The 27,500-nt window shown below is 41.0% G+C and overlaps 1 protein-coding gene across 7 annotated transcripts in view; it reads left to right on the forward strand.

Moving 5' to 3' along the window:
- Positions 1-19,416, forward strand: part of CTTNBP2NL (CTTNBP2 N-terminal like) — a 34,524-nt gene extending 15,108 nt beyond the window's left edge. For all 7 annotated transcript variants that reach the window (XM_048496780.1, XM_048496781.1, XM_048496775.1 and 4 more), the window contains 3 exons: positions 11,886-12,116; positions 14,037-14,144; positions 15,422-19,416. In XM_048496780.1, the coding sequence (XP_048352737.1) occupies positions 11,886-12,116; positions 14,037-14,144; positions 15,422-16,885 (1,803 nt within the window). In that variant the 3' untranslated portion in view covers positions 16,886-19,416. The remainder of the gene's footprint in view (positions 1-11,885; positions 12,117-14,036; positions 14,145-15,421) is intronic.
- Positions 19,417-27,500: the final 8,084 nt, after the last annotated feature.

The raw sequence follows: 27,500 nt of genomic DNA on the forward strand, positions 1-27,500 counted from the left end.
CAAATCTCCTGGAATTTCCTCACCTGAAGTTTGGAGACCTGCCCCTCTTAACCACTACCTGTCGTATGTTCTCTGCTGCACTCCGTCAGTACTGTCTTGGCAGGCATATATATTCACATAACTACCCAACAGTGGACAAACTCGAAGCCATAAAACTTACATTAACCCATAGCTTGAGTGGAAAAATAAATAACAAGGCATAGTTAGTTCTGTGTCATGGACTTCATTCAGGGATCATGTAAACCATAACTTGATTAAATTATGGTTTAATTATGATGCCTAAATGCTGGTTAGAAATGACTTGTTTCTGGGGTGCTAAATTGAACTATTGCTTATACTTGTCTTTAATGGTAGTTTCTGTTGATGACAAAATTCAGAAATCTGTTTGCTCAATTGTGCTGCATGTCTTAGCCTCCTCTCTTCAAAGAGGGATGGACAGACTAACAGAAAACTTTAGTGTTCCAGCTTCATTCAGCTACTGATGATGCTTTCTCAAGAAGCTCCTTCTTTCTGCATCTCTCCTCAGACACTCCACCTCCAACTAGTGATGAGTCACTAACCAGGAATGTGCTTCAGAGACTTCAGCCTCTCCTGGGGGGAAACTTAAAATGCAGTAAATAGTGGGGGAGGAGCTGCTGTGAAAGGTTGAACTTCAGTCAAAAACATCAGAAATTCATTGAAATAACTGGAACAAGATTGTGAAAGGCCAATAGCAGGGAGAAGCCTTATCTAAGCCTAGGCATCTTTATTTATTTAAATTTTAATTATATCTCTCCTTTCCTTGTGGGTCAAGATGTCTTACAAATCCTAATTAAAGCATACAAAGTAACAGTGCCCCCTCATTGCTTGCTCTGTTTACTCCATTAAAAACCCAGGCAAATAAAAGGGACGGCTTGCCACTGCCTTCCTCTGCATAAGAATCCTGGTCTACCTTCCAAATACTAGCCATGGCTGGATCTGCTTAGCTTCCAAGCTAGCCTAATCTGTTCAGTCTGTTACTGCATGGCTAGCCTAAATAAACTTTGTGGTCTGTCTTTTCTTTTACTATATTGGTAACTGCCTCTTTTTCAGCTTTTATTATAAAGAACATCAGTCAGTTCTAGTCCTGGAGCTGCTGTGGATTAAAGATAAAAGATTCAGTCATTTATGATGTTTCTAGCTGGTAGATTAATGAAATGAAGCAATCTTTATGCTTCTCTGCCCTCTTATTATGACCTCAGCCTGGATTTATTTTCAAATCTCTGTCTCTAGGGAAACAAATTAGAAATAAGGAAGTTCCAAGATTGCACAATATGCTATTTAAAGACGATGCCATTTTCTGCCTCCTGGGAGATAAAATTCAGCACCAATGAAAGCTTCTTGAGAATTGCATGGTCCAATAGTACAGTGGAGCCAATCATTGTAATGGCTTGCTTGTATGATGTCAGAGCAGGAGAAATACAGTTAGAGGTGCACTTTGTCTTGAAGCTATTACTTGATTCTTAAGCATTCTTTTTCTTTCAACAATGAGTTGTAGGTTGAAGGAGACAATCATGAAGAAATATAAATTAGCTTGTGAGAAATATTTTGCCCAAAGCAGCCTCTGAATCATCAGAGAATTTTCAAGCTTACCAGTTCAGCTTTGTTTTTGTTTTTTAACAACTCTCCATGCCAAAGGGGAAGAATTTATTTCATTGTGTGACTCTCCTTTATTCTTCTTACTTTGCAATACATTGTTTTTAATGTAAACTGGGCTTGGGTGAGACTTGTTAATATGGTTGGAAACATGCCCCTTCACAGGTCTTATTTCAGGTTAGTAACCTCTCTGTAGGTTTGGAGCAGATATGGGCTGATATGGAATCTGTGCAGATCAGTTGAGTTCAGTTTGCACAGATGGGGGTAATGTCATCGTTCAAAATCCACTTTGATTGAATTTCATCATAGTTCTATCTGCCTTGAGTCCCATGATAAAGGCAGAATATATGTGATGATGATAATGGTTGTATGTACCAGTTGTACGTGCCAGTTGTTCAGCAGTTTTGTGTCCGTATGCTACCATCCTGTATGGTCCTGTGTCTCTGAGTTGGAGGATTCATTTGGCAGCTTAGCACAAATGTTGTGATTCACTTCTCAGAACTGTTTGACTTCCTTCAGTGGTTTTCACATGGTCTGGTTTACAAGATATTGTGCAGCCCCTCCTCTCATTTATTTATTACAATGTCAGAGGAGGAGGTTTAATATGTTTAATACATTGAGGCATTATGTCACAGGAACCCCCAGGACACTAGGTTTTTCTTGTTTCTACAGCAAGACAGGATGAGTTTTTTAAAAGATGAAATATCAGGTCTGCATTTTAGGAACTCCATAATATGCTTGAGTTGAGCTCTGATTCCTAGTGATCCAGAGGCATGCAACTATTTTAGACAAAGATTTCTGGCTGATTCTGCACAGGCAACATGGGTTCATGTAACCCTTTTCAGTTGCCTGTGCCTCCGTTTGCACGGCTGGTGCCAGGGCCATCCAGGACCCATAATGGTGGACAGAAGGGGATGGGATTTGAACACTTTGTGCTCGCTGTAGTTCGCACAGTCAAGCAAGAAGCGTTTTAAACCCAGGTTAAAGGGGGAAAGTCACTAATATAGCGACTTTCATTTAACCCAGGTTCAGACAAGTAGAATGGGTCAGAACTCCCCCCCCCCAATGCTTTTTAAAAGGTCCTGAACACGTTCCATTTGGCCTTTGCAGAATCACACTCTGATTCAGAACAAACCTGTTCAGATATAACTCACTGCCTTATTCTCTAAAAAGTTAGGTGGTGCAAGCTTTTGGGTGGACAACTGAGTAAGAGAAGCTGTTCTGAAGGCACCAACATTTTTTGTGAAGAGTATATTTGTTCATATTTGCTGTGTTCACATAGGGCGATTTAATTGGTTTGGTTTGGAGTTTGACTGTTGTAAGGAATGATGCCTGTTACACTTAATGTTAGTGAAACCTCAACTATTTTTTTATTTGAATATTCATGAGTTTTCAAATTGTCAGTGTGTGTCTCAAATAAATAGGCTTCATTTTGGAGGGAAGACTACATTATTTTAATGTCTATTTTACCTCGTCAGTTTTGCCGAGGGGTTTATCGGAATAACTGCCTTGCGGGCTTACAGTGAATCAAACTTTAAAGAAGAAAACTGCTTGCTGTTCCAATTTTGGGCTAACAGTAAGGAAAGAATTATTTATTCTTTTAAGAGGAATTTAATCACTCCTGGTGATTCAGGAGAATATTGCTATGTGATGAGTGATTTGTGGAAACAGAATGGAAGGAGGAACCAGCAATGCTCAGTGTTTGAGCCCAACACAGATGGTCTTGTCTCTTAACAGGTTACTAAATCAAAACTTCTATAAAGCTTTGAAAGAACAGTCTAATCCTTGGTCTTCTCAAATGTGCTTACATTTTAAAGTCTGTTTCCTGTTTTCCTCCGTCATCAGGCTATAAAGTCTGTTGTCCAGTCTGTTATCCTGGATAAATTACTGCAGCATTCTACAAGGCCTCAGGAAGAAACTCAGTACCATCTTCACGAGTTGATTTTCAGTTGTTTCATATCCAGCTGATTTTTTAACCTAGTAGTAACCTAAGAATCAAATGTCCTCATTGTCAAGGTTGCTGTTTCTAAGTGCTGCATTTAGTGTGGAACGCAACTGATAATTCATGTGTTTGGCTTTTAGCTGCAATGTAGGATGCCAGGAAGCCATCATTTAAATTGTTCAGTAATGTTTCTTACTGTTTGTGTACATGCCTCCCCCCATAATTTGTAGCTTGTGACATGTGTTTAGAATGGCAAGCATTTCTACTATTAATTTTGTTGTTTTTTGGATAGCATGACAGAAGTGATCTAGAAGAGAATTATAGCCTTTCTTTATTCTGGTTGTTGATTATGTAATAGCATTGGCATTCCTTTTGGTTGCCATCCAGTTTGTATCTGCTTTTCTGTAGTCAACAATGTACTCATGTGAACTCTCAGCACAGATTCTGGAGTAGCTGGTTCTGTCACTTTGGTGTATAGTGATTGAGCAAATATGGCAATGAGGAGATGGGATGGGAACTTGTTAGTCCTATATATTTCAGCATAGCGCACAGAGCATATGATAAATATATCCTTGTCATCTGGCAACTGAGCTCGTAAATATTTGTAGGCTACCTCTACCTTTAATAGATTGGCACTGTGAAAGAGAAACAAAGAACAAGCATTTTCTAATATGCTAGAGTTGACATGTCTAAAATCTACTAATAGTAATGTTTATTGCCCAGAAGAATGGCTATTGAAGTATAAGTCTGTTTTGAATATTTGAAGTTTAAACAAAGTACACACGTATTTAACAGGCTCCTTAAGAACAAGGTAATTCATTAACATTTGGGCAGAGACATTAGAAATCTGAATTGGTGCCAGATCAAAATATTTGCCTAAACTATTTCCATCCCCGACCGATTTCAGCTAGCATATTTAAGTAAACAAAGAAACTCAGACCAATACATTTCATATTGTCTAGGGAATGTTGTTTCCTCTAGAATGCAAGTAGTTGCTTTGCTTTTCCTGTAATCTTGACAGCTATATGCTGATTAACAGGATCAGTAAAGTGAGTGCTTTATATGACTACTGTTTAAAATTAAATTCTTTATTGATGCTGAAAGGGCTACTGTACTGAATTTGGTATAGTTTAAGCATATGTTTATGTTCATAAGGAACACCAGATGTGTGGCGCACATTTAACCACAGCTTGCATTCAATCCAACTATATGCTGTAGCCTTGTAGTAAAAGAGATTGCACTGTTAGAAAAACTATTCCTTTTTAAAAAAAATTCTGTGTTCCCCCTTCTTTATCAATTCCAAAATATTTTGTGAGTAATAAACAGTCTTTTTAAAAAGCTGCACTTGCCGTCAGTTGGTATAATAAGAACTGCTTTTATTTTTTATAACATTTGAGACCAATATGTAATCTTCGGTGTTTAGAGACGGAGCTGGGCCAGAGTGCGCCCAGTGCACACACTGTGTTTTCACCGCCGCCCCCCTATACCTTAGTTCAGGCTGGAGAAGCGGCCTGTTCCCTTCAGGCTGAAAAAGGCCTGGTGGGCACTACACTTCCCATGAGACTCTGGGGCTCACAATGTCTCCTGGGAAGTGTAGTTCCCACCAGGCCATTTTCAGCGTGAAGGGAACAGGCCACTTCTCCAGCCTGCACTGTTTCACAAAGGTAAGTGTGGGGGGGGGCACCACGGGGGGCGATTTCCCCCCTCCCCGGGCGCACAACCAGTGCAACTCGCACACCCTGGCCTCCTGGTAGCTCCATCTCTGTCTGTGTTTAGTATTTCTCTGAAGAAGTGCATGTTTTTTTCTTAAAACAATTGTGTCCAGAACTATTGCCTTTTCAAAATTGATGTAGAAGCCATTTGGAAAATTGATTGTGGACAACCTAGATATAAACCAAACATTGGGTACTTACCACAAAGGTTATTTCTGTATGGAATTAAAGGGCATCGTTTTGTCTCACCTTGAATTAAAGCTGGGGTGGGGGGAGAATTGGTTTTTGTTTTGTTTGTTTTTTACATGGGAAGCTATTATCCATTACCTGTTAAGCTCAGCCTGTAATTTTATTTCAATGTAGTGCTTTCTTTGTTGGCTTCTCCTCTGAACTGCTCTGCCTGTTGTGATTATGTCTTCGGGTTGGTTTTGAATGTTTTTTGATGCTCACACTAATATTAACCTATCCATTTTTGTTTGGGTTACACCTCATGTGTTAGCAACAGGACTTCAAAGAAGTCTTGTTATAAATGTGGAATGAAAGAATTCTCTCCACTTTCAAATCAGTTATGACTACAAAACAGGAGACTTTCTGATAAATAGGACATTTGGATACATTTGTATGTGATGATTATCTTTATGTTCATTAGAAGGGGTTTTTTTGCACCACTGAGGAAGGCAGTTAGCCAAAATGTGTTTGTTTTTGTTTTATTATATTCTTTGACCAACTACACATGCATAGCAGATCAATTTTTATAGTTTATATACGGATAATAAACGTTTTTTTTTATTTGCTTAGTTGTTTTTGGCTATTTGATTTGTTTTCAGGGTAAAAAAATTTTCCCAAATCCTTTTTATTTCAAGGTTTGTTTAATTAACCCTCTTTGGCTATGTAATTATGTTATCAATGTTGCAGTATGTTACTTTTTATTGAAATGTTTAATAGTAAGTTCTCTTGGGGTTGTGAAAGTCTCAGTATTGAGTAGAGTGGACTACAAAGGGAGGAACATCCAAGGGATTGTAACTTGTATCCTGTCTCAGAGAATGATGGGAAAGTTTCCCACCTATTAAATCAAGGCTTTCACATTCCACATTTAAGGAGCCTTCACAGCCAGTGACCATTCGTTCATTTACAGCTCAAGGCAGCTGGAGACAGCGCCGCTGCCACACTGCCCTTCCACCTCCAGAAGACTTACTGACAGTGCAGGGAGGCAGGAAAAGCAAAAACAAAAAATCAACCCAACCACCAGAAAGTCCTCCATTTTTGGGTGGAGCCCTTTGGGGATAAGGCGGTATAAAAGTCTAAAATATAAATAAATAAAATAAATAAATAAGTCCATTTCCCCTGCCGTGGCATTCCCAGGTCCAAAACCCTCCACCTCTGGGAATGTCTCCAGCTGCTACAGCCTCAACATTAGACTGGGGTCAGCTGTGGAAATGGCGGCCAAAAGTGGGTTGGGTGCTACAGAGCTCTGTGGCACTCGCTGGCCTCCCTTTTTGCCCTCCCAGCCAGCATAAGTGCCACTTATACCTCCTGGGAGGGCAAACACATCAGTGCGAACCTGTGTTGACTCCAGTGGCCATTCAGCTGCCCGCTGATTGGGCTGCCCGCTACATATTTCAAAATAATACAGATTGCCTCAATAAAAAAACTTGTGACTTATGCAGGAGGAGAGTTTAACAGAGTTGAAAAGGAAATTATTTTTTTCCCCACTGATTCAAGTGAGAGAACCGTCAGGTGGCAGACTGCCCAATTCAGAAGGGGGAGCAGTTTCAGGGCAGCCAGGCACAGCACAGCCCCACCCCCTTCAAAGAGGTTCCTGGTGGCGCAGGGCACAAAAAAGGAGAGAAAAAACTAACCAGTGGAGCTGCAAGCCCTATACAATCCAGTGGGCTATACCTGCCTTTTGGGTGGCACAAGTCATGGGAAGGAAAAAGGCTGAAACCCTTAGAAATCGGATTACAGTCAGCTGCCCCTCCAAGGACACCCCCATTGTAACTAGTATGGGCTCTTGCCCCGACACAGCTGCAGCATTTGTTCTACTCGGATTTAGATGGTAGTCAAAACCCAATCAGCTCATGCTCAGACTTACCGTATATACTCGAATATAAGTCGAATTTTTCAGCACATTTTTTGTGCTGAAAAAGCCCCCCTCGAGTAATACACAACTGAGGTCATTTTAAAAAATACTTTAGGTTTTTTACTTTATCGGCCACCAGGGGGTGCAGTTTTTAGGCTAGTGGCACCAAAATTTCAGGGAGTTTTCTAGAGACTCTCCTGATGATACCACCCAAGTGTGGTAAAGTTTGGTTCAGGGGGTCCATAACTTTGGACCCCATCCCCCATTGTTTCCAATGGGAGCTAATAGTAGATGGGCCTACATTTTGAGGGTCCATAACTTTGGACCCCTTGAACCAAATTTCATCAAACCTGGGTGGTATCATCAGGATAATCTTTTGCTGATACCAGCCAGGTTTGGTGATGTTTGGTTCAGGGGGTCGAAAGGAATACCCAAAGTGGGTGCTCCCATCCCCCATTGTTTCCAATAGAAGCTAATAGTAGATGGGGCTACCCTTTTGAGGGTCCATAACTTTGGACCCCCTGAACCAAACTTCACCAAACCTGGGTGGTAACATCAGGAGGGTCTCCTAAAGATACTCTGAAATGTTGGTACTGCTAACATAAACATTCCTCCCCTGACCAAAAATCCAGTTTTGAAGGATTTTAACTTTTGTGTTTTAACTTGGTTGCTGATTGAGCTAAGGTTTTTGTACTTTTAAAGTTATTGTTTTTGTTGACCCTCTTTTCCACTTACACAGCTAGTTTACTGTTTTTCTTTGAAATAAATATTCAAAAACATTTAACCTACTGATGCCTCAATTAATGTAATTTTATTGGTATCTATTTTTATTTTTGAAATTTACCAGTATCTGCTGCATTTCCTACCCTCGACTTATATGCAAGTCAATAAGTTTTCCCAGTTTTCTGTGGTTAAAATTAGGTGCCTTGACTTACCGTATATACTCGTGTATAAGTCGACCCGCATATAAGTCGAGGCACCTAATTTTACCACAAAAAACTGGGAAAACTTATTGACTCGCGTATAAGTCGAGGGTGGGAAATGCAGCATCAATTGAAGCATCAGTAGGTTAAATGTTTTTGAATATTTATTTCAAAGAAAAACAGTAAACTGGCTCTGTAAGTGGAAAAGAGGGTCAACAAGAACAATATGGTATCAACAATAACTTTAAAAGTACAAAAACCTTAGCTCAACCAGCAACCAAACTAAAACACAAGAGTTAAAATCCTTCAAAACTGGATTCCTCATCATCATCTGTATGTCCAAATGTAACTCAACTTAGATTTTAAGAGGGATATTATCAGAAATGAAAAATCTACTATTAGCTTCCATTGTAAACAATGGGGGATGGGGCATCCCTTTGGGAATCAATAACTTTGGATCCCCTGACCCAAACTTCACCAAACCTGGCTGGTATCATAAAGAGACTCTCCTGATGAGACCAGCCAGGTTTGGTGAAGTTTGGTTCAGAGGGTCCAAAGTTATGGACCCTCAAAAGGGTACCCCCATCTACTAATAGCTTCCATTGAAAACAGTGGGGAATGGGGCACCTCCTTTGGGGGTCCATAACTTTGGACCCCCTGAACCAAACTTTACCAAACTTGGCTGGTATCATCAGGAGAGTCTTCTGAGGGTACCCTGGAATTTTGGTGCCTCTAGCATGAAAACTGCGCCCCCTGCTGGCCGGCAAAGTAAAAACACACCAAAAAATTTAATGACCCGCATATAAGTCGAGGGGAGCTTTTTCAGCATTTAAAATGTGCTGAAAAATTCGACTTATACATGAGTATATACGGTATATGCGGGTCGACTATACACGAGTATATACGGTATTTGAAGTGACACTGCAAGCTCAATGAGGAAAAAATAAACTCCTAATGGTTTGGTGGTGTTTTTGATGGTGTTCTTTGCCTTTGGAGGGGCAAAGAATAAAATGAAGAATTATATTGCTCCTTTTGTGTAAAGTAATCTGCGGGAATTAATGTTTCTGCATATTTCAATTCTTACAAAGATGAATATACGGTCTATCAACAGTCTAAATATCCAGACTGGAACTAAATTTATTAACAGTAGTGAAACTGCACTACTATTTCATGCAGTATTTATGTATACTGAGATGAGGCAAGCAGTATTTCTCTTCTTAAACTTGCTGGGGTATTTTTCCTCTCAGATTATAAAAAAATATTCATGAAATGTCTTGTTGTTCTATACTGAGTAATTCTGAATGAGAATCTGTGTTCTCATCCTACAGTGAGCAAGTGGTGGTGTCTGTAGTTCAGAACATGTGATTCATTTGGTAAACTGGGTCTGTTTTGTGTGTGGAAAGTGTTTATGTGAAGTGGAGAGGAGAAGAGATTCTATAATAGATTTCCCAGAGCAGTCATAGGATTAAAGAATTTCCATTGGTTTTAGAAGAGTAGAAGAAGAGTTTGGATTTATATCCCCCCCCCTTTTCTCTCCTATAAAGAGACTCAAAGAGGCTGACAATCTCCTCCCCCCCCCCAACAAACACCCTGTGAGGTAGGTGGGGCTGAGAGAGTTCCAAAGAACTGTGACTAGCCCAAGGTCACCCAGTTGGCATGTGTTGGAGTGCACAAGCTAATCTGGTTCACCAGATAAACCTCCACAGCTCAAGTGACAGAGCGGGGAATGAAGCCCAGTTCTCCAGATTAGAGTGCACCTGCTCTTAACCACTACATCACAAAAGTAAATATGCACAATGCCGCTAAGCAAACACACTGCTGATCTGCAGTATGTACCTACTGCACATGCATTGCTAGGAGCAGAAGTGCATGGACATTTTAAATGTTTGAATTGACCCTGATCTGAGATAACAAAAGATGGTGTTTTAATTGACTGAAATTCAGCATGGCTCAAATTGCAACTGATTGTATAATCAGGCCCATGCACATCTGGGAACTGTGTTCCCAACACAGATTTTCCAACATACATCTGACTCCTTGAGGCACCCATGCAGACTTTGTAATATGTTCCCTCAAAAATACTCTCAGTTAAGAAACACTAATTTTGATCAAACCAGGCACACAGGGAAAAGGAACCTAAGTAGTGGTGGGATTCAAATACTTTAACAACCGGTTCTGGTGGTGGGATTCAAATAATTTAACAATTGGTTGTTTACAAGCACCATTTTAACAGCCGGTTCTGCCGAAGTGGTGCGAACTGGCTGAATCCCATCACTGGACCTAAACTTTCTCTCTGCACCATTAACCACCACCCACCCGCACTCCCATATGAGATGGCCTCAGGGAGCCACTATTTGTCCCCTTGAGGAAGTTTACATGTTCTGATTAATGTTAAACTTTTTACAAAGAGGAGAACAGAAGCTTTATCAAATAAATTTGCTTTAAATGATCGGCTTCATTTTGTCACTGGTGGAATGCAGCATACCAAATTTGTATTTTGAAAACATAACCTTTGTAGTCAGACTACTGTACAGATCCATCTATGTATTTTAATCCATAGACCAGAATTGGTAACAGTGGTAGAGGAAGTAGTTCTGTAATTTTGGCATCTGTCTGATCTTAATATATGTATCTCTTATAAGCAAACACAGTATACACATGCATTAGTTGAAAGGCTTCCGTCTGTATTGATTTAAGGGTACTTTTGGCTGTAATTAAAATGCCACAGACCTGCTTTATGAAGCAGGATTTCCCTTTCCTGAAAAGTGTTTCTGTTAGGGAAATGAGAATATGTAAGGCCCCTTCCGCACAAGCAAAATAATGCGTTTTCAAACCACTTTCACAACTGTTTGCAAGTGGATTTTGCTGTTCCGCACAGCTTCAAAGAGCACTGAAAGCAGTTTGAAAGTGCATTATTCTGCATGTGCGGAATGAGCCTAAGTGAATAGCTCCGATTAGTGGGATTCACACTGCGAAGAAAGACTAGTTGCCAATCTATAGCTTTTGTGGCGTGTATGGGTAAGGCATTAATGTGAACTGCACCTAATAGCATATTATGTTCAGCTGGTATGTGCCTCTACTTATTGTGGTCTATCATGCCTAGCCACCTAATGATTACATGGCAGGTAAAACACACACACACACACACACACACAATTCCCTGCATTAAATTCCCAAACTAATCTTGACAAAAGTTAGATAGTAGTTCCACATTAAAAAGTCTCTTTTCTCTATCCACTGCTGTTTCCTTTCCCAGTTGTAACAGCCTCTTCTTCTCATATCTCTACTTCCTTCATATTTGCTAGACGTCCTGCTTTTTCCTTTTTTGTCTCCTTCTCCCCTTCTTTCAGTCCCATTCAGTAGTTGTTAATGGGCTATGGAGTGGATTAATTATGAGCAGATCTTAATATAAGAAGACTTCATTTTCATTTGTCTCCATTTTTGGCAAAACCATCCTCTACAGCTGTGAGTTTTAACCATGATTATGTGGGATTTTGTCATCTGTTCTCTCTTGTTTATTTGGTGATAAAATTTTATCCTGCATTTACTTTTTCTCCTCTCTATGGTACACAATATTGGCTAGTAATTTTAAATTACCTGATCATATGTTTCAGGCCCAACACAGAGATGCTTTCATTGAAGAACGTTACGGAAAATACAATATAAGTGACCCACTGATGGCACTTCAGAGGGATTTTGAGGCAATGAAGGAAGAGAATCATGGAGATAAGCAACCCGTTTGTGCGAATCCCTTGTCTGTCCTGAAGGTAGTGATGAAACATTGCAAGAATATGCAGGAGAAAATGTTGTCCCAATTAGCTGCAGCAGAAAGCAGGCACAGAAAGGTAGGTCTCATGCTTTCTGCACTTTGGTCAAAAACAGTGACTGTTTCTGTTTACCATTTGATATGAAGGGCTGATTCACATTACCTTGTTGGACTTTTTTGCCTGCAAGGTGACAATTGTCAGCAGTTCAAATCCATGGTTATTCAAATTCACGCAATCCCAAAGGCATTGTTGTGGAGTTCAGTCGCTAACATTCTTAATACTTCTAATAAAGTCATTTCTCACAAAAGTATTTTATTGACAGTTGTAGCTATTGATAAGTAGGAGATGCATCTTCTGGTAAAAAAAACAAAAAACAAATCTGACTAGCATCTGATTTCCTATTGTATTGGAAGTTTCACTGAATCACCGTGGTATCAGACTTGTAGATTAGGTATAGAGAGAGCTCAGGTCATGCTTGTGAATTGATTTGTTTTTAAAAAGCTATAATGGTAGGCATGGATGAAATTGGACTCTAATCTGTTCATCTGTCTTTACAGAATGACAAACATGCTCTTGTTAAAGTTGCTATAATTTCAGCTTTTCCAATATTTTTATCTTCAAACTCTGGTTTCCATCTTGGTACCAGAATCTTTTCTGCTCTGCATAGATGAAATTTTCTAGTAATCCTTGTGTTATATTTAAAACAGATCAGCTGATAATTCTGACAGGAAGCAAGTGCTTCCTTCTGGCCTTCACACTGGAATCTCTGCTGTCTATTTTAATTGTTTTTCACTTTGGTAATTTCCTTTGAATGCATCATTTCAAAACAGACTGATTTTTTGTGTTTTTTCCTTCCTCTATAAATAAGAGTTGCATGCTGATATGTCCTTTGGTTATGTTAAAACTTGAAGCATTTCCATTGTGTAGTTTAGTTTTGCCTAAAGCCATGTGACATGCTTCAGAACAATCATGCAAGACATAGTCAGTATTTATTATCTTTGATTACTGTTGGTGTAAGTTCTAGAAACTCAGGATACAATTGACTGGAAGATTATTGTTTTTCAATAAACCTTGGACTCTACCTATTCTGCTGAAAAATTGGGACAGAAGATTTTTGGAACTCAGCAGTTACCTCAGAAATGTTGTTGAAAAGAAGATTCAAGTAAATTATCTTGTGCTAATGTATTTTCTAAGTGAGGGTGACCTATTTGGGGCTTATTTTATTTCTGTTCCTTAACAAATGGTTTGAAGCAGGCTTGTTTTGAAATTAATAATTAATGAGGGCAGAAGACTTGTATTACCTGTACTTCACACAATGGGAGTAAGTTGTTTTCTGATACATATTCCGCATTGTTCAGCAAGTCTCCAGTGCTGAACTTCAGTGGAGCCTGTTCCATTGTCTGTAGTGGACATGATCTTAACTTATAGGGAGTTTTCCCCCTACTTATGCAAAAAAAACAACCCATCACCACCACCAAGAGTAGATCCTTGTAAGATCTATCAACAATAATAATAATTCATACAGCAGGCTCGATATACAAATGTAGTTACTTCAATTGGATCCTACAAAGTACCATTCTTCCTCTGCTGCTGCAAAATAACTGAAGGAAAATTCAATGTTTACACAGTTAATTTGTAAGACAGGTTTGAAGAACTGCTCATGTAAATGGTCAGCATCCTGAAGAGTTCAATTTGTTGAAGCATCATGCGAACATGAAATAAAGTTTCAGAATTGTGCAGCAGATAATGTAAATACAGTGCCCTGTACATCTTTCTGTTTTTATTTGCTTCACAAACCTATTTAGATTAAAGGCAGAATATTATACAAAGTAATGGGGTGTGGAAGAATGAACTTTCAAACTGATTTAGAGTATGTATTTAAGAGGTGTTCTGTTTAAAAGTGCTTTGAGCATAAAAGGGTTTGGCCTGCACATCTGGAGACACTTGTAATTCTTACTGTGCTTAAGCGATTGGTGTATATGTTTTTCTGGTTGAAAGGTAATCTTAGATCTTGAAGAAGAGCGACAACGGCACGCCCAAGATACTGCTGAAGGGGATGATGTCACTTACATGCTTGAAAAGGAGCGAGAGCGACTCACACAGCAGGTATGACTGACTAGCTTGTCAGCTCTCAAAGAGGAATGGTTAATTACCATTCAACAGTACTAGCATCACTTTCTCTGCCATGAGAGTTCAGTCTCCCTATAAGGGAAAGTTCGACTTACTAGAGTAGTACTTTTAGATTTACAGAAATAGAAGTTTGGTTGAGACTTTTTTAAAATTCTCATCCTACTGAATCTCCCTCACTTAGAGAGGTTCTCACCAAAAATCAAAGGCATTTTATTTCAGTAGTCACAGGAATGCTCAAAATGAATTAAAGAAAAAAGTAATAATGGCTTGGATTCAGTGGAAACCTTTTAATGGGCAGAAGTTTTGTGATTTTTTTCACTTGTTCCCTTGTCCTGTGGTCAACTTCCATCACATGTTTTTTTCCTGGGGATTACCAGGAGCTGCATTTTGGAAAGAGCATTTTGGGGTCAGTGCAAGGGGTGAGGAGGGTACTCCCAATCTGCTGATGGAAATTTCTTCTGTCAACAAAGATTTTTCACAGGAGCCATTGAGAATCCATTGAGAATGCCAGCCATTGAGAATATAAAACAAACCTTGCTTCTTTTGAAATTGGTGGTAACGCTTCATGGTTTAATAATGTATACTGACATTTTAAGAGGAAACATACCCACTGCAAGGAATTAACACCAATCACAGTTCTCCACCGGATGATTGTATGTCTAGTACCATCAGTGGGCATTGTGCTTTACAAAAAGGCAGCTATCTGCCTTAAACAATGTAGAGACTCCCAAGGGAGGGGAGGAAGGTAGTGGCAGAGGAAGGATGTACATTAATTTCTGTTACATATATTAAGGCTTAATTTCAGAATGGAAGGAAGGGGTTAGTCATTTGTCATGAACAAAAGGGTGTTTTCAATTCACTCATGTTATTAAGCACTTAATGTAATTTTTGGCATGATATATGAAATGGCACATGGCTTTGCATGGCCCTGAGAATGTCAGCTATTTGGAATCTTGGGCTTGGATCCTGTGATACTTTTATTCTTTCTCTTCAGTTGTGCTTCAGAGGCTTTCATTCAAGGCGGCACCCAATTCCTCCATGTGCAAGAGAGCCCCTTGATCTTATGTATGTCAAAGTGCTAATAGCAAAGGAAGAAAGAGCCACAGTGAAGAAAGGGAGAGAGAAATGCAAGGGGAACATTGTTATAGGATCCAAGTGTTAGTTATTTCTTAATTGGTGGTAGTGGTGTTTGTGTTTTGGGAGGTGGATTGAAGCTGTTTGACTATCTTAATTGCCTTTGTCCTCCCTCCCAGCTGGAGTTTGAGAAGTCCCAGGTGAAGAAGCTTGAGAGAGAGCAAAAGAAGCTGTCTAGTCAGCTGGAGGAGGAACGAGCACACCACAAGCAGCTGTCTTCCATGCTTGTGCTGGAGTGCAAGAAAGCCACAGCCAAAGCTGCAGAAGAAGGGAAACAGGCTGAGGAAGTGAGCTTGAAGCTGGAGAAAGAACAAAGCAAAGTGAGCCAGCTGGAGGAGGAGCTGGCAGCTAAGAAGAAGAGAGGTTTGCAAATGGAGGCCCAAGTGGAGAAGCAACTATCTGAGTTTGATATTGAAAGAGAACAGTTGAGAGCCAAGCTGAACCGGGAAGAAAACCGCACGAAGCTCCTGAAGGAAGAAGTAGAAAATATGAAGAAAACCCTAAAGGAACTGGAGGCGGCTCAGAAAGAAGGCAGGAGCCAAGACGAGAGCATAACATCCCATATCGCAGCCGTGTCTGTAGCAACTGCCCCAGAATGTTCTTCAGTTAGGTCAGTAGCTTGCCAGACAGAATGTCCCTTGGCAGAGAATGCCAGCCAGGAAAGTTCAGGCAAATTGGCACACTTGTTAACTTCCCCATCTGCCACATCTGCCCACCCTTACGCTAAGATAAATGGGCACTGTGATGCTATGCAAACATGTGGGGAACCAGCTGAGCTCAGCATAGAGAGCCTGCAGAGGGCAAAGCCTGCAGGATCAGCTGCTGAGAATACTAAAGAACACAGTAGCTCCCCTGTAAGAACAGAACTGCTTGCCTCTAATATTCCACCAGTCCCTTCCAGTGGGATATCTTTATCCCCCAGCAACACGGGTTCTTCATCTTTGACTTCCTCTCCTTGCTCCTCCCCAGTTATGACCAAACGTTTGATTGGCGCTTTAGCCAGCAGCCCTGGCTATCAATCTTCTTACCAAGTTGGAATCAATCAGCGCTTCCATGCTGCTCGTCACAAATTCCAGTCCCAAGCAGATCAGGAACACCAGTCAAGCGGTCTCCAGAGCCCTCCATCCAGGGATCTGTCTCCTACCTTTGTTGATAATTCTGCTGCTAAGCATCTTGCCCGCAATACAGTCACTCAGGTCCTCTCTAGGTTCACCAGTCAGCAAGGCCCTATCAAACCTGTCTCTCCTAACAGCTCACCTTTTGGCACAGACTACCGAAACCTGGCCAATGCCATGAGCCCCAAGAATGAGTCAAGCCCAGGCAAGGTCTCAAGCCCACTAAGTCCATTATCGCCAGGGATTAAATCGCCAACCATACCCAGAGCAGAAAGAGGGAATCCTCCACCAATACCTCCAAAGAAACCTGGACTCACTCCTTCTCCAGCCACTGCTACCCCACCAACTAAAACTCCTTCTCTGACCTCCTCTTTGGGGTCACCTGTGGACCTGGCAAGCAGTTGTTCAAGCAATGCTGTTGTAGCCAACGGGAAAGAAATCGAGATCTTGTTGCCAACCAGCAGCTAGTCTCTGGAAATTTCACATTCCGAGCGATTTGCCATTCCTAACGCTGTCTTATCCACTCCATGTTATTTATTTGGGTAATAGCAAAATTGTATCACTCAGTTAGTTTTCTTGTGTTTTTATAGCATGCAGAGAATAATGCTTTTGATATACAAACCTTTAACACTAAAGCCTCAAAAGGTGTCTCGTGGCAGTAGGCGCATCAAATGAGAGAACAAGCGATCCCTATGCTGGGAGATAACCAGCAGACTCTGGAACTGCTCATTTTTAAATCATGCAGAGTATAACCCATGCAAATCTCCATTCTAGACAGACCTTCTCAAAAAAAAAAAAGTGCCTGAGCTTAAGCCCACAGATATGAATGTGATTCTCTGTAAATCCAGAAGGAATCATCTAACTGCAAAAAGCACAGTTTCTCTATGAATCATGAATGTTGAAAACACTTTTTTCCTAGTAGTTTTATTGTTTCTTTGCTATGAAAAGGAAATATTCCAAAGGTATGACCAGCAGATTGGTCCATTGTTTCCATAATGTCATTTTATGGAGTGCTTCATTGTCAGGTGCGCTTCGGCCCTGCCGCTGAGCTGTATACAACCTGATCCTTTCTTATGATATATGAAGTGTTTTTTAAGGGGGGAAAACACAAAAACTTTAGAAGCTTTAAACAATCAGGGTGCCAGTTCTTTTCTGCCAACTATCCATTCCTTACATATTTTTCTCACCATAGAGATTAAATAGACCAGATGAAATCTTGAAGTGTTGTGTCTAGTTTGATATTCTTTACACATTCTACTGTTGTATGTAGAACTTCTGAAAGAAGGATCTTTTTCTTTGCTTGATAAAGTTCGTATTACTTGAAATGAGAAGTGGCTACTCAGTTCTATACAGTTTTTTTGCATCAATAAGGTAGGATCTGTACTAGATGATCCAAAGCAATAACTTAAACGTTATTCCATATGATAGTTTGTCAAGCTGACAGAGCGTTTGCTGACCAAGTTGGGTTTGCTCCTTGAAGACTGTTGCCCTCTTGGCTGCAACTGCAGAAACCAAATCCTTAACTTTACACCTAAAGAGACTTATATATATGGGGGGAGCACATGTACATTATACACACAATACATTTATTTATACTTTCCTGTAATTATATTGAATTTTTTTCATAGCTCACAAAAACAAGAAAATACATTTCTATGATAAAGTTGCTACTTAATCTTTATTTGTCCTAATTCGGGAAAATTTTCCTGTGATAGGCGGTCAACAACTTGGGGCCAATACAGGGCTGAAGGAGGTTACTTTCCAATGGAACTTCCTGACTCTGTGTGTGTGTGTGTGTATGGGTGTGTGAGATTTTTTTATAGCTTAGGTTAAAAATATATTCTCCGACCCCTCTCTTTAACTCCTCCCCTTCCTCCCAGTAATGTATCCTGCTCATGTCAGACCTTGTGCTAGATAACTTTGCTTTAAGATGTTACGATAATGTGTAGTCAAGGACAAAAAAAAGTCAGTATCCTGGCTACGAGTGAAGACATGGAATACCTTTCCAAAACAGCACGAGTAGCAGGCATTAACCAGCTGCTTTTCCATATAATGTCAATATGTAGAGCTCTTGCTACAAAAACCAGAGGATGATCTTCCATAGGCATGGACATTTGCTACTTTCATTTTGAGGCGCTAGATAAAAATCTTGAACCTTTGCGGATTAAAAAGTAGTTGAATTGCTTCAAGACTCCACTGTTTATGCACTAGCCAGTCAGTGGCCTCTTGATTCTTGATCTGTGTATGGAATTGCATACTGCCATAGGAACTCTAGTTGCAACCATATTCTTTCCCAAATTTTGTTATGTTCACTGGAATAGCCCTTATGTGAAGAGATAATCATTGTATGGACTGATAGGAAGCAGCTGTAATAGGCATTCACATAATTCAGTTGTCCAGCATAGGATTTTTCCATATCAATTACAGGTGAAATCTGGGTGAATAATTTCAGTATTGCTGGGACAGTATCGCTTTTAACCTTAAACAGACGTTATTGTAGCCCTTAAAGTATTTCCTTTTGTTTACACTAACTTTTGCCCTTTCTTTACGCTATGACTCTAGAGATTTTATATACAATAATGAATTTTATTAGGAAATGCACTGAGTACTGTATTCTACAATGGATTATAAGGAGGCACAAAGCAAGAGGAGATGTGTATTTTTGCTAGTAGTCTATAAAGTAAGCACAACTATTAAAATGGTTCCAGCTAATCTAGTAAGACTTCTAGGGTATTAGTATTTAAATTCTGTGTAGACTTGCGTGTATGGAAACAAAATGTTTATCTTCTCTGAATCATGTGTTGCTAGAGATGTTTGTCACTGGCTAACAGGATTTTAATGAAGCTCAAACTGTATAATCTAGTATTAATTATTCATTAACATTTGTATATTTGTAAAGTGAAATGTATGAAGCAGAAGTCTTTTTACCTTTTTTTATAGCTGGCAGCATTAAATGTGTTAAACATTCATACTATCAATAAAGGGTTTTATTTTTATGATGTGAATATGGGGCATGAATTTATTTTAAAAGTAGGCGGACCGGTTGTGTCCAGCTGACATTTTCCTTAGTGACAGTGGCTCTGCATTATACACACCACATAATCAATATAGTAGTCTCTTTCTAGTAGTGATCTACAATCTTTCATTTCTGCCGGACGTTGTGATTCATACATTAATATAGCCAGCTGTCTTTTAAGGTGGTTCTTTTTCCTGGGCTTGGAACATGCTTGCTCATTAGCAAGGGGTGTGTTCTTTAGGTGTGCCTTTAAGCAGGTGCAGTTTGTTCACAACATCAGTGTATTTGAGATAGTAACCAGTTAAACCAGAGACTGTTTATAGTTCTTCTGCCAGTTGCTTAGGCTATGAGATGGGCCCTTGGCCAGCTCATGTGCTCCAGGTTGTGATCCAGCAGCATTTTTTTTTCCTCATTGTGGGGGTGGAGGCCCTTGTGCAAAGCCCTTGCCACACCCTGGAATGCTACACAATGTTCTTTACAACATCATAAATATAGAATGTTCCCACCCAATGCTTTCTAACATGTTGTGTTGAAAATGTTCTACCCCACTGTGGTACCAGCTCAATATATTTTTCCCCTCATTGTGAAACTAGTCATGTTTTCATCCTTCCATATGGGCAAGGTAGCTGCAATGCCTCTGGGTTGAAGTGTATGTTTGAAATTGATTTTTTAAAAAATGGTTATACAAATTAAAGATCACTGAGAAATCCAGGGAGCTCAGCTTCAGGCAATATGTGTGATCTTGTTGTAACTCTGTACCTTTGGTATTTTGCAACTTTGCATACTTGCTTGAATATGTTAAAAGGCTGGTGGCAGCAAATCTCAATTTGCAGATATTTTGCAGTTGGGGTCCCTTCTTTCCTGCCGGAATAGACAGAGTTGTTTTTTAAAAAACAAACAAACGTACAACTCTGTCCCTGGTAATCACAAGATTCTGCTCCAAGAAAGAGTGCATCTCTCTAGCACCCCCTTGTGTTATAAGTGCATACTTTTAACTGTTACTTTAAAAAAATCTTCATATTTTTTAAAGGCGATAATAGGTCAGATCAATGACTGACTTTAATTTAGTATAAATTCTATGTGGGAATAGGTCTGTCCTCCCAATGAATGACTGCTGTGGAATATCTTCCTGCTCCCACTTAACATTGACTGTGACTGAGGCATAGAGGAAACTGCCCTAACTTTGAGGCTTGTACTTCAACAAAAATGAATCGTTTGCTGGAAGCTTTGCACAGGTGCTATATTGCATGCTGTGCCAGTGGTACCTTTGTTACAGATCTTGCCATCTTTGCAAGACAGGATTCTGTACTTGAGGATACAGCAAAACTCCAGGAATAAAAAGAAGCCAGATACTGACTTTTTTCCTCTCTGTAGGAGTACTGGGCCAAAAGAACTCTTGCAAGATGGAAGAGATATGTAGCCACAATATTCCCTACTTAGCATGTAATTGAATTCCCTGTTAATTTTGCATACTCTGTAACAAACATCCCCACTGCTGTCTTTTCTTCCTCTCATATGTTCAACTTGCTTTAAATGTGCGGAAGCCATTTGGTTTTACAGTTGGAAAGTGCTCAGAGTAGTAGGATTTTCTTCACTTTCTCATTGTCTTTGGAAGCCCCCAATTCCCTGAACTGACTTATGCTGAATGGCAGGAGAACCTGGGACATATTGCCATGAAGCATGAAGGTGTAGCATCCTCTACTGTACCCTTTCCACCAGAAGAACCAAGTTGAGGGTGTAGAGCTGGGCATGTATTAGGAAAAGTACAGCTCATTGTTTGCGTATTACCAAATCAAGTGAGTATTAAACAAATAATTAGTAAGATTTGTATCAAAAGCTTAAGCAGCTACAGGGACCAGTCTTTGCAAATTCTGTTGCAAGAGACAAGGCTTGCGAGGGCACTAAACATCATGCTGGCCACTTTAACTTCAACCTGGTACCAAAGTTAGGTCTCAAGAATCAGGTGATAAGTGACATGAGTCCCCTGAACAATTCTAGAAAATAAGGAATGGAACTGCTCCTTGGCATCCATTTAATTAAAACAATCATTTCTATCCTGTTCTCCCTTTCAAAAGTTTCTCAATGTGGCTCACAAGAAGAAGAATGGGAGAGTTTGCATTTATAGCCTCCCATTCTCTCCTGTAAAGTGACTCAAAGCAGCTCACAAAGTCCTTCTCTTGTGGGGCTGAGAGAATTCTGAAGAACTATGATTGGGCCAAGGACACCCAGCAGGCTTCACGTGTAAAAGAGGGGGGGGGGGTCCAGTTCACCAGATAACAGTCCATCACTCATATGGTGGAGTGGGGAATCAAACACAGTTTTCCAGATTAGAGTCTTCTTTTAACTGCTACACCACAGTGGCTCACAAAACAATTAAAACAGAACAAAACCATACACTAAAATACTCTAAAACAGGCACAATGAAAATAAGAAATTGCAGCTGATTAATGTCTTATTAAATGAGAGTATAATAACTAGTGCTCCCATTTCTTCCTGGAAGTGGATTGGAAACCCTTGTAAGCATTGCTGCTCAGGTGAAATATATGCACTGTATGCTAAAAAGCAGACTTGATGTTGCATTTTGGATCTGAAGAAGGTTTCAAAACCTCTTCACAGGGTTAGACTATGCATTGCCACAGTCAAACCTGGAAGCTACCAAACCATGAATAGTCATGAGCAAATCATCCCACGAAGCCCTGATGTTTCTGCCAGTGATAGCAAGGCTAACTCATCTAGAGAGCAGGAGCTGATATTCTTTGCTGCAGACCAGGGCTGTCAATCTTCAGGTGGTGACTGGAAATCTTCCAGAATGGCAAAGGATCTCCAAACAACAGAGAATCATTCCCCTGGAGAACATGACTGTTTCAAAGGGTGGGTTCTATCCCACTGAAGTCTATCCCCCAGGCTCCACCTACAAAATCTGCAGGAATTTTCCAGTCCAGAGTTGGCAAACCTAAGTCAGGCTGATGTTGCACTGCCCTGAGTTAGGCAATTCTGCTACTGTGTTTAAGTAAAACTAGACAAGAATGCTAGGAATTGGTTCCTCAATGCAGACTTTCTTTTCAGACATTTCCTTAGCATATCCACCAGAGAGCAGCTTTCTCATACCTTTCTCATTCCTCAGGATACCGTTTCCCCTAAAATAAGATATCCCCTGAACATAAGACATAGTAGAGGTTTTGCTGAAGTGCTAAATATAAAGCATCCCCCAAAAGTAAGACGTAGCAAAGTTTTTGTTTGGAAGCATGCCCGTCGAACAATATTCCAGAGGATGTAGCTGTGGAGTGGAAAAATAAGGCATCCCCTAAAAATAAGACATAGCGCATCTTTGGGAGCAAAAATTAATATAAGACACTATCTTATTTTTGGGGAAACACGGTATGTATCCACTGAGGAATCTGCTTAGAGAACAACCTGTACTGCTTTTATTTAGGCAAATACTTCCTTTGCAAAAAGGAAAGCTGGTATCCAAAGTGGATTGTACCTTTGAGGTTGGGTGAGATTTTTACTACTTTTAAGGTACTCCAGCAGAAATGACTATTTGATCTATTTGAACTATTCAGACTGCTGTCAGGTCTGCTAGAGACATGTTGCTCCATAATGTGACATTTCTTTGGAATTGTTATCAGAGTAATTTGCTTGTATTACTAGAAATAGTTCCAGAGTGGCACTAATTATTATTAAAGCATAGTCTGGGTCTACAGTTCTTAGGTGTACTATGTGTCTATGTCATCATCAAAGTGAAATTCTCATGACCTGGATTATCAACATCAAGGTGGGGCCTCACATTCTCCAGGTATTATAGCTGAGGACTTCAGAGATCAGTTCCTTTGGAGGAATTGTCAGAAGGTGGCCTCTGACGTCACAGATCTGCTGAATCCCTGACGTTCTCCAAAGTCTGCCTTTTCTGAGCACTTCCCCATCCTCAAAACTTCCTGTAATTTCCTGAACCAAATTTAGCTACTCTGCTCATGACATAAGTTCCAAGTCAACTTACAACTAGAGTAAAGGCTATAGGAGGGCAAAACCTCCATGTCTGCGACATAAGTTCCTTTCCTCAATCTCTTTCCTTCCCTCTTGCTTTCTGACCTTCAGTTAAATGAGCAGCATGCTACCAGACTAATGAAGACAGATGAATATGAATTTCTTGTTAATTCAAATAAGTTATAATAAATAATATTAATAAAATGTCTCTCTTCATTGATTTACCAGCATAATGGCTCAATGATATCACTAAGTGTTTGTTAAGCTAGAACAACTCAGAGGATTACAAGGTTCTTTCTTTAAATTGTATCCTGTTTATGTGTTATGGAATATTGAGAGCCATCCTGTTGGATTATTTGTTCTATAGTTATTTTTCTGTCATGTTTTTCAGTCTTGTGTGTGTATATATATGGAGAAAATTAATTAAAATTATTTTTTTTAAAAAGTTAGGACAACTCAGAGATGCCTTCAAAGAATTCTAACTTTCTCTTTCCATAAAGCTAACCAGAGCCATCCAAGAACTGAAGTCTATGAAGACACTTATTAGTCAGTAGAGGGCAGTCTTGCTCAACCAGACGTTTGTTCGTTTTCTTCTGCTGCCCTTCAGATACATCATCCTCACATGTGATGTGAGCAAAGAAAGAAAGAAAAATAGATTTTTACCAAGAGAGGAAAAGGGGAATATGACACCTTTTATCGAAACTATAATTAGAGGGAGCATGGACGTAGGTAAGGGGGGGTTATCGGGTTTGAACCCCCCCCCCATTCATGTCCGAAGCTCCGCCCACCCGTTTGTGGGTTTTTAAAACATTTAGTGCTTTTTCGGTTTTTGGCCTGCAGGGGGCGCATTGTTTGGACTAGCAGCACCAAACTTTCAGGGATTGTTTGGGGGACTCTCCTGATGATACTACCTGGGTTTGGTGAGGTTTAGTCCAGGGGGTCCAAAGTTATGGACTCCCAAAGGGGGTGCCCCCATCCTCCATTGTTTCCAATGGGAGCTAATAGAAGATGGGGGCTACACCTTTGAGGGTCCATAACTTTGGACTCCCTAAAACACTAAACTTCACCAAACCCGGGATGTAATATTAGGCGAGTCTCTTATTGACACTATCCAGGTTTGTGAGAGGATTTGGTCCAGGGAATCCTAAAAAGCTATGCGACTCCCTGTGGGAGTGCCCTATCGTCCATTGTTTTCAATGGGAGCTAATAGAAGATGAAGGGCGTACATCTTTGAGGGGTCCATAACTTTGGACTCCCCTAAACCAAACTTCTCACCAAACCTGGGATGTATTATCAGGGAGAGTCTCTTTATTGGATACTATCCAGGTTTTGTGAAGTTGAATCAAAGGAATCTAGCTATGCGGGACTCCCCAAGGAGTGCCCCATCGTCCATTGTAATGGGAGTAATAGAAGATGAAACACATCTTTGAGGGTCCATAACTTTGGATTTCATCCTAGAACCAAACTTCACCAAACCTGGGATGTACTTATCAGGAGAGTCTCTGTTGATTCCACCTCCCAGAGTTTTGTGAAGTTGGTCCAGGGGGTTCAAACTAAGTGGACTCCCCAAAGGGAGTGCCTGACATAATCCATCCCCCAACTGACATCTACTGAGAAATTTGTTTGACCAACTGGGAGCTAATAGGAGATGGGGCTACACCTTTGAGGGTCCATAACTTTGGACCGCCTGAACCAAACTTCACCAAACCTGGGTGGTATCATTATGAGAGACTCCTAAAGATACCCTGAAAGTTTGGTGCTGCTAGCTTAACCATTGCACCCCTGACAGCAGGCACCCCCCAAATTTCCCCAGATTCTCCTTTTAAATCCACCCCCTTCAGCATGGATTTAAAGGGAGAATCTGAGGTCCTCAGTTTAGAAGAAGAAGAAGAGTTTGAATTTATATCCCCGCTTTCTCTCCTGTAGGAGACTCAAAGGGGGTTACAATCTTCTTGTCCTTGCTCCCTCACAACAAACACCCTGCGAAGTGGGTGGGGCTGAGAGAGCTCCAAAAAGCTGTGACTAGCCCAAGGTCACCCAGCTGGCATGTGTAGGAGTGCACAGGCTAATCTGAATTCCCCAGATAAGCCTCCACAGCTCAAGTGGCAGAGCAGGGAATCAAACCCGGTTCCTCCAGATTAGAATGCACCTGCTCTTAACCACCACGCCACATTGAAAGTGATGCTGTTTCAGGGTGGGGGATAATCCACCCCAAAACAGCATCACTTTCAATGTTGTTTAACTAGGGACTCCAGATTCTCCCTTTAAGTTGGATTTAAAAGGAGAATTTGGGCTCTCTAGTTTAAACACCATTGAAAGTGCTGCTGTTTGGGGGTGGATCCCAGCATTGCAGCAGCTGCCCGGGGTGTGTGTGGCAAAACTCAGATTTTGCACCAGGCTCCATTTCCCCTCTATGCCTCTGCCCAGAGGAGAGGGGCAGGGGAGTCTGCCATCTCCGACCTCGGAGAGCTGCTTTTATAAACGCTAGGCCAGGGGCGGGGCTTGGGGAGGCATGGTCATGCCCTAGGGGCAGGTGGGGGTGTGGCCCCCCCAACCCCCCCCCCATAAAAAATCTATACCTACGTCCCTGAGAGAGAGGACAAACTTCCAGGATTCAAAAGACTTAGCTGCTTTGCACAAGCAACAGTCAATCCCACTCAAGGGATCTTTACACCAGTGCTTTCATTCAGGGGTTGACATGGTAGTAGCTCTAATAACAGATGTCTGTTGCCTTTTGATATCTGGTTCCTAAGTTGTAGGTGTATCTGCACTACATATTCTAAAATGCTCATTCAGTTTAATCAATTCTGCCCTCCCCTTTTGAGGAAATTTGTACACATAAATTCTTGGCCGTTTCTGCATGGCCCCGCAGGCGCCTCCACGCCGGCAAGAATTCTGCCGGGGTGGAGGCGGAGGCAGTTCGCACGCAAGCGTGCGGGCGGCCTCCGGAGAGGCCGGCAGACGGCAAGCGGCTCCGCATGGAGCCGCCTCTTCCCCCTTCCCCGTCCCACTCACCTTGTCCCCGTCATCGGCCTGCTGGCCGTCGAAGCCCTGCCCACAGGACAGCGTGGGCGGGGCTTCGACAGCCAGCAGGCTGACGACGGGGACAAGGTGAGTGGGACGGGGAAGGGAAACAGCGTGTTCCCGGCGGTGCTGTTCGCACCGCGCCGCCGGGAACACACTGTCTGGGGGGAAACAACCCTTTAAAGGGTTGTTTTTCAGGGAGGCCTGATGCCGCCCTCGGGGAGGGGAAGCTACGCCAGGTCAGCGCTGCTGCTTAGCAGCAGCGCCGCCTGTGCAAATGGCTCCCTGGGGACAGCGTTTATCCTGTCCCCAGGGCGCCATTAAAGGGCCGTGCGGAAACGGCCCTTGTTTGTTTCCAAGTGCAACTTGTACAGGGTTTTATTTTTAGGATCTATGTGTTCTGCCGTTTCAGGAATGCCTGCGAACAGACAGAATGGCATGACCACTCTTCTGTGTGGGGGAGGGGGTGAATGTTCACTGTTCATTCAATTGTATTGTAAACATTTTGTATATGTGTGTTCTCCCAGTGGTTTCCCACAGCCAGCCAGCCCTCCTTATTCATCATCTGCTCAACAGACAGATAACAGTCTTACAGAAGACTAAACAACTCCTTAGTGGTCTCAGTTCTGCTGTAGTGGAGAAGCTGTTTCAATTGTCTTTGTATTTTAGTCTTGCCTGCTTTGCCTATTTGATTCACAAAGCTACATAATTTCACCAGTTGTTCTAAACTAGATTTCAAGTAATTTACACATCTTACTTTGCTTTGCCATCTGGGAAGTTTAATTCAAACAGTGAGATGGTAAATGTATATGCCATAGCATTATCCAACCTGCACATTGTAGGAGAACTTTGAACGGACACTTCAACTTGGACTGGGCATGGCCCAAACTGAATTTTGTGAGATTATTTCTGTTTTGAGATTGAAGCCTGCTTGTTCTACTTTTAAGATGTGACCTGTAGAGTTTGGATGTAGAGGTGCGTTAAAAAAAAGATTATACATATGGTCATTCTTCTTTTTCTTTGGGAATATATCACAGAATGCAACTCTGGCAAAGTTGA

This window comes from Sphaerodactylus townsendi, linkage group LG05 (genome assembly GCF_021028975.2).
Source record: "Sphaerodactylus townsendi isolate TG3544 linkage group LG05, MPM_Stown_v2.3, whole genome shotgun sequence".
Classification (NCBI taxonomy): Eukaryota; Metazoa; Chordata; class Lepidosauria; order Squamata; family Sphaerodactylidae; genus Sphaerodactylus; species Sphaerodactylus townsendi.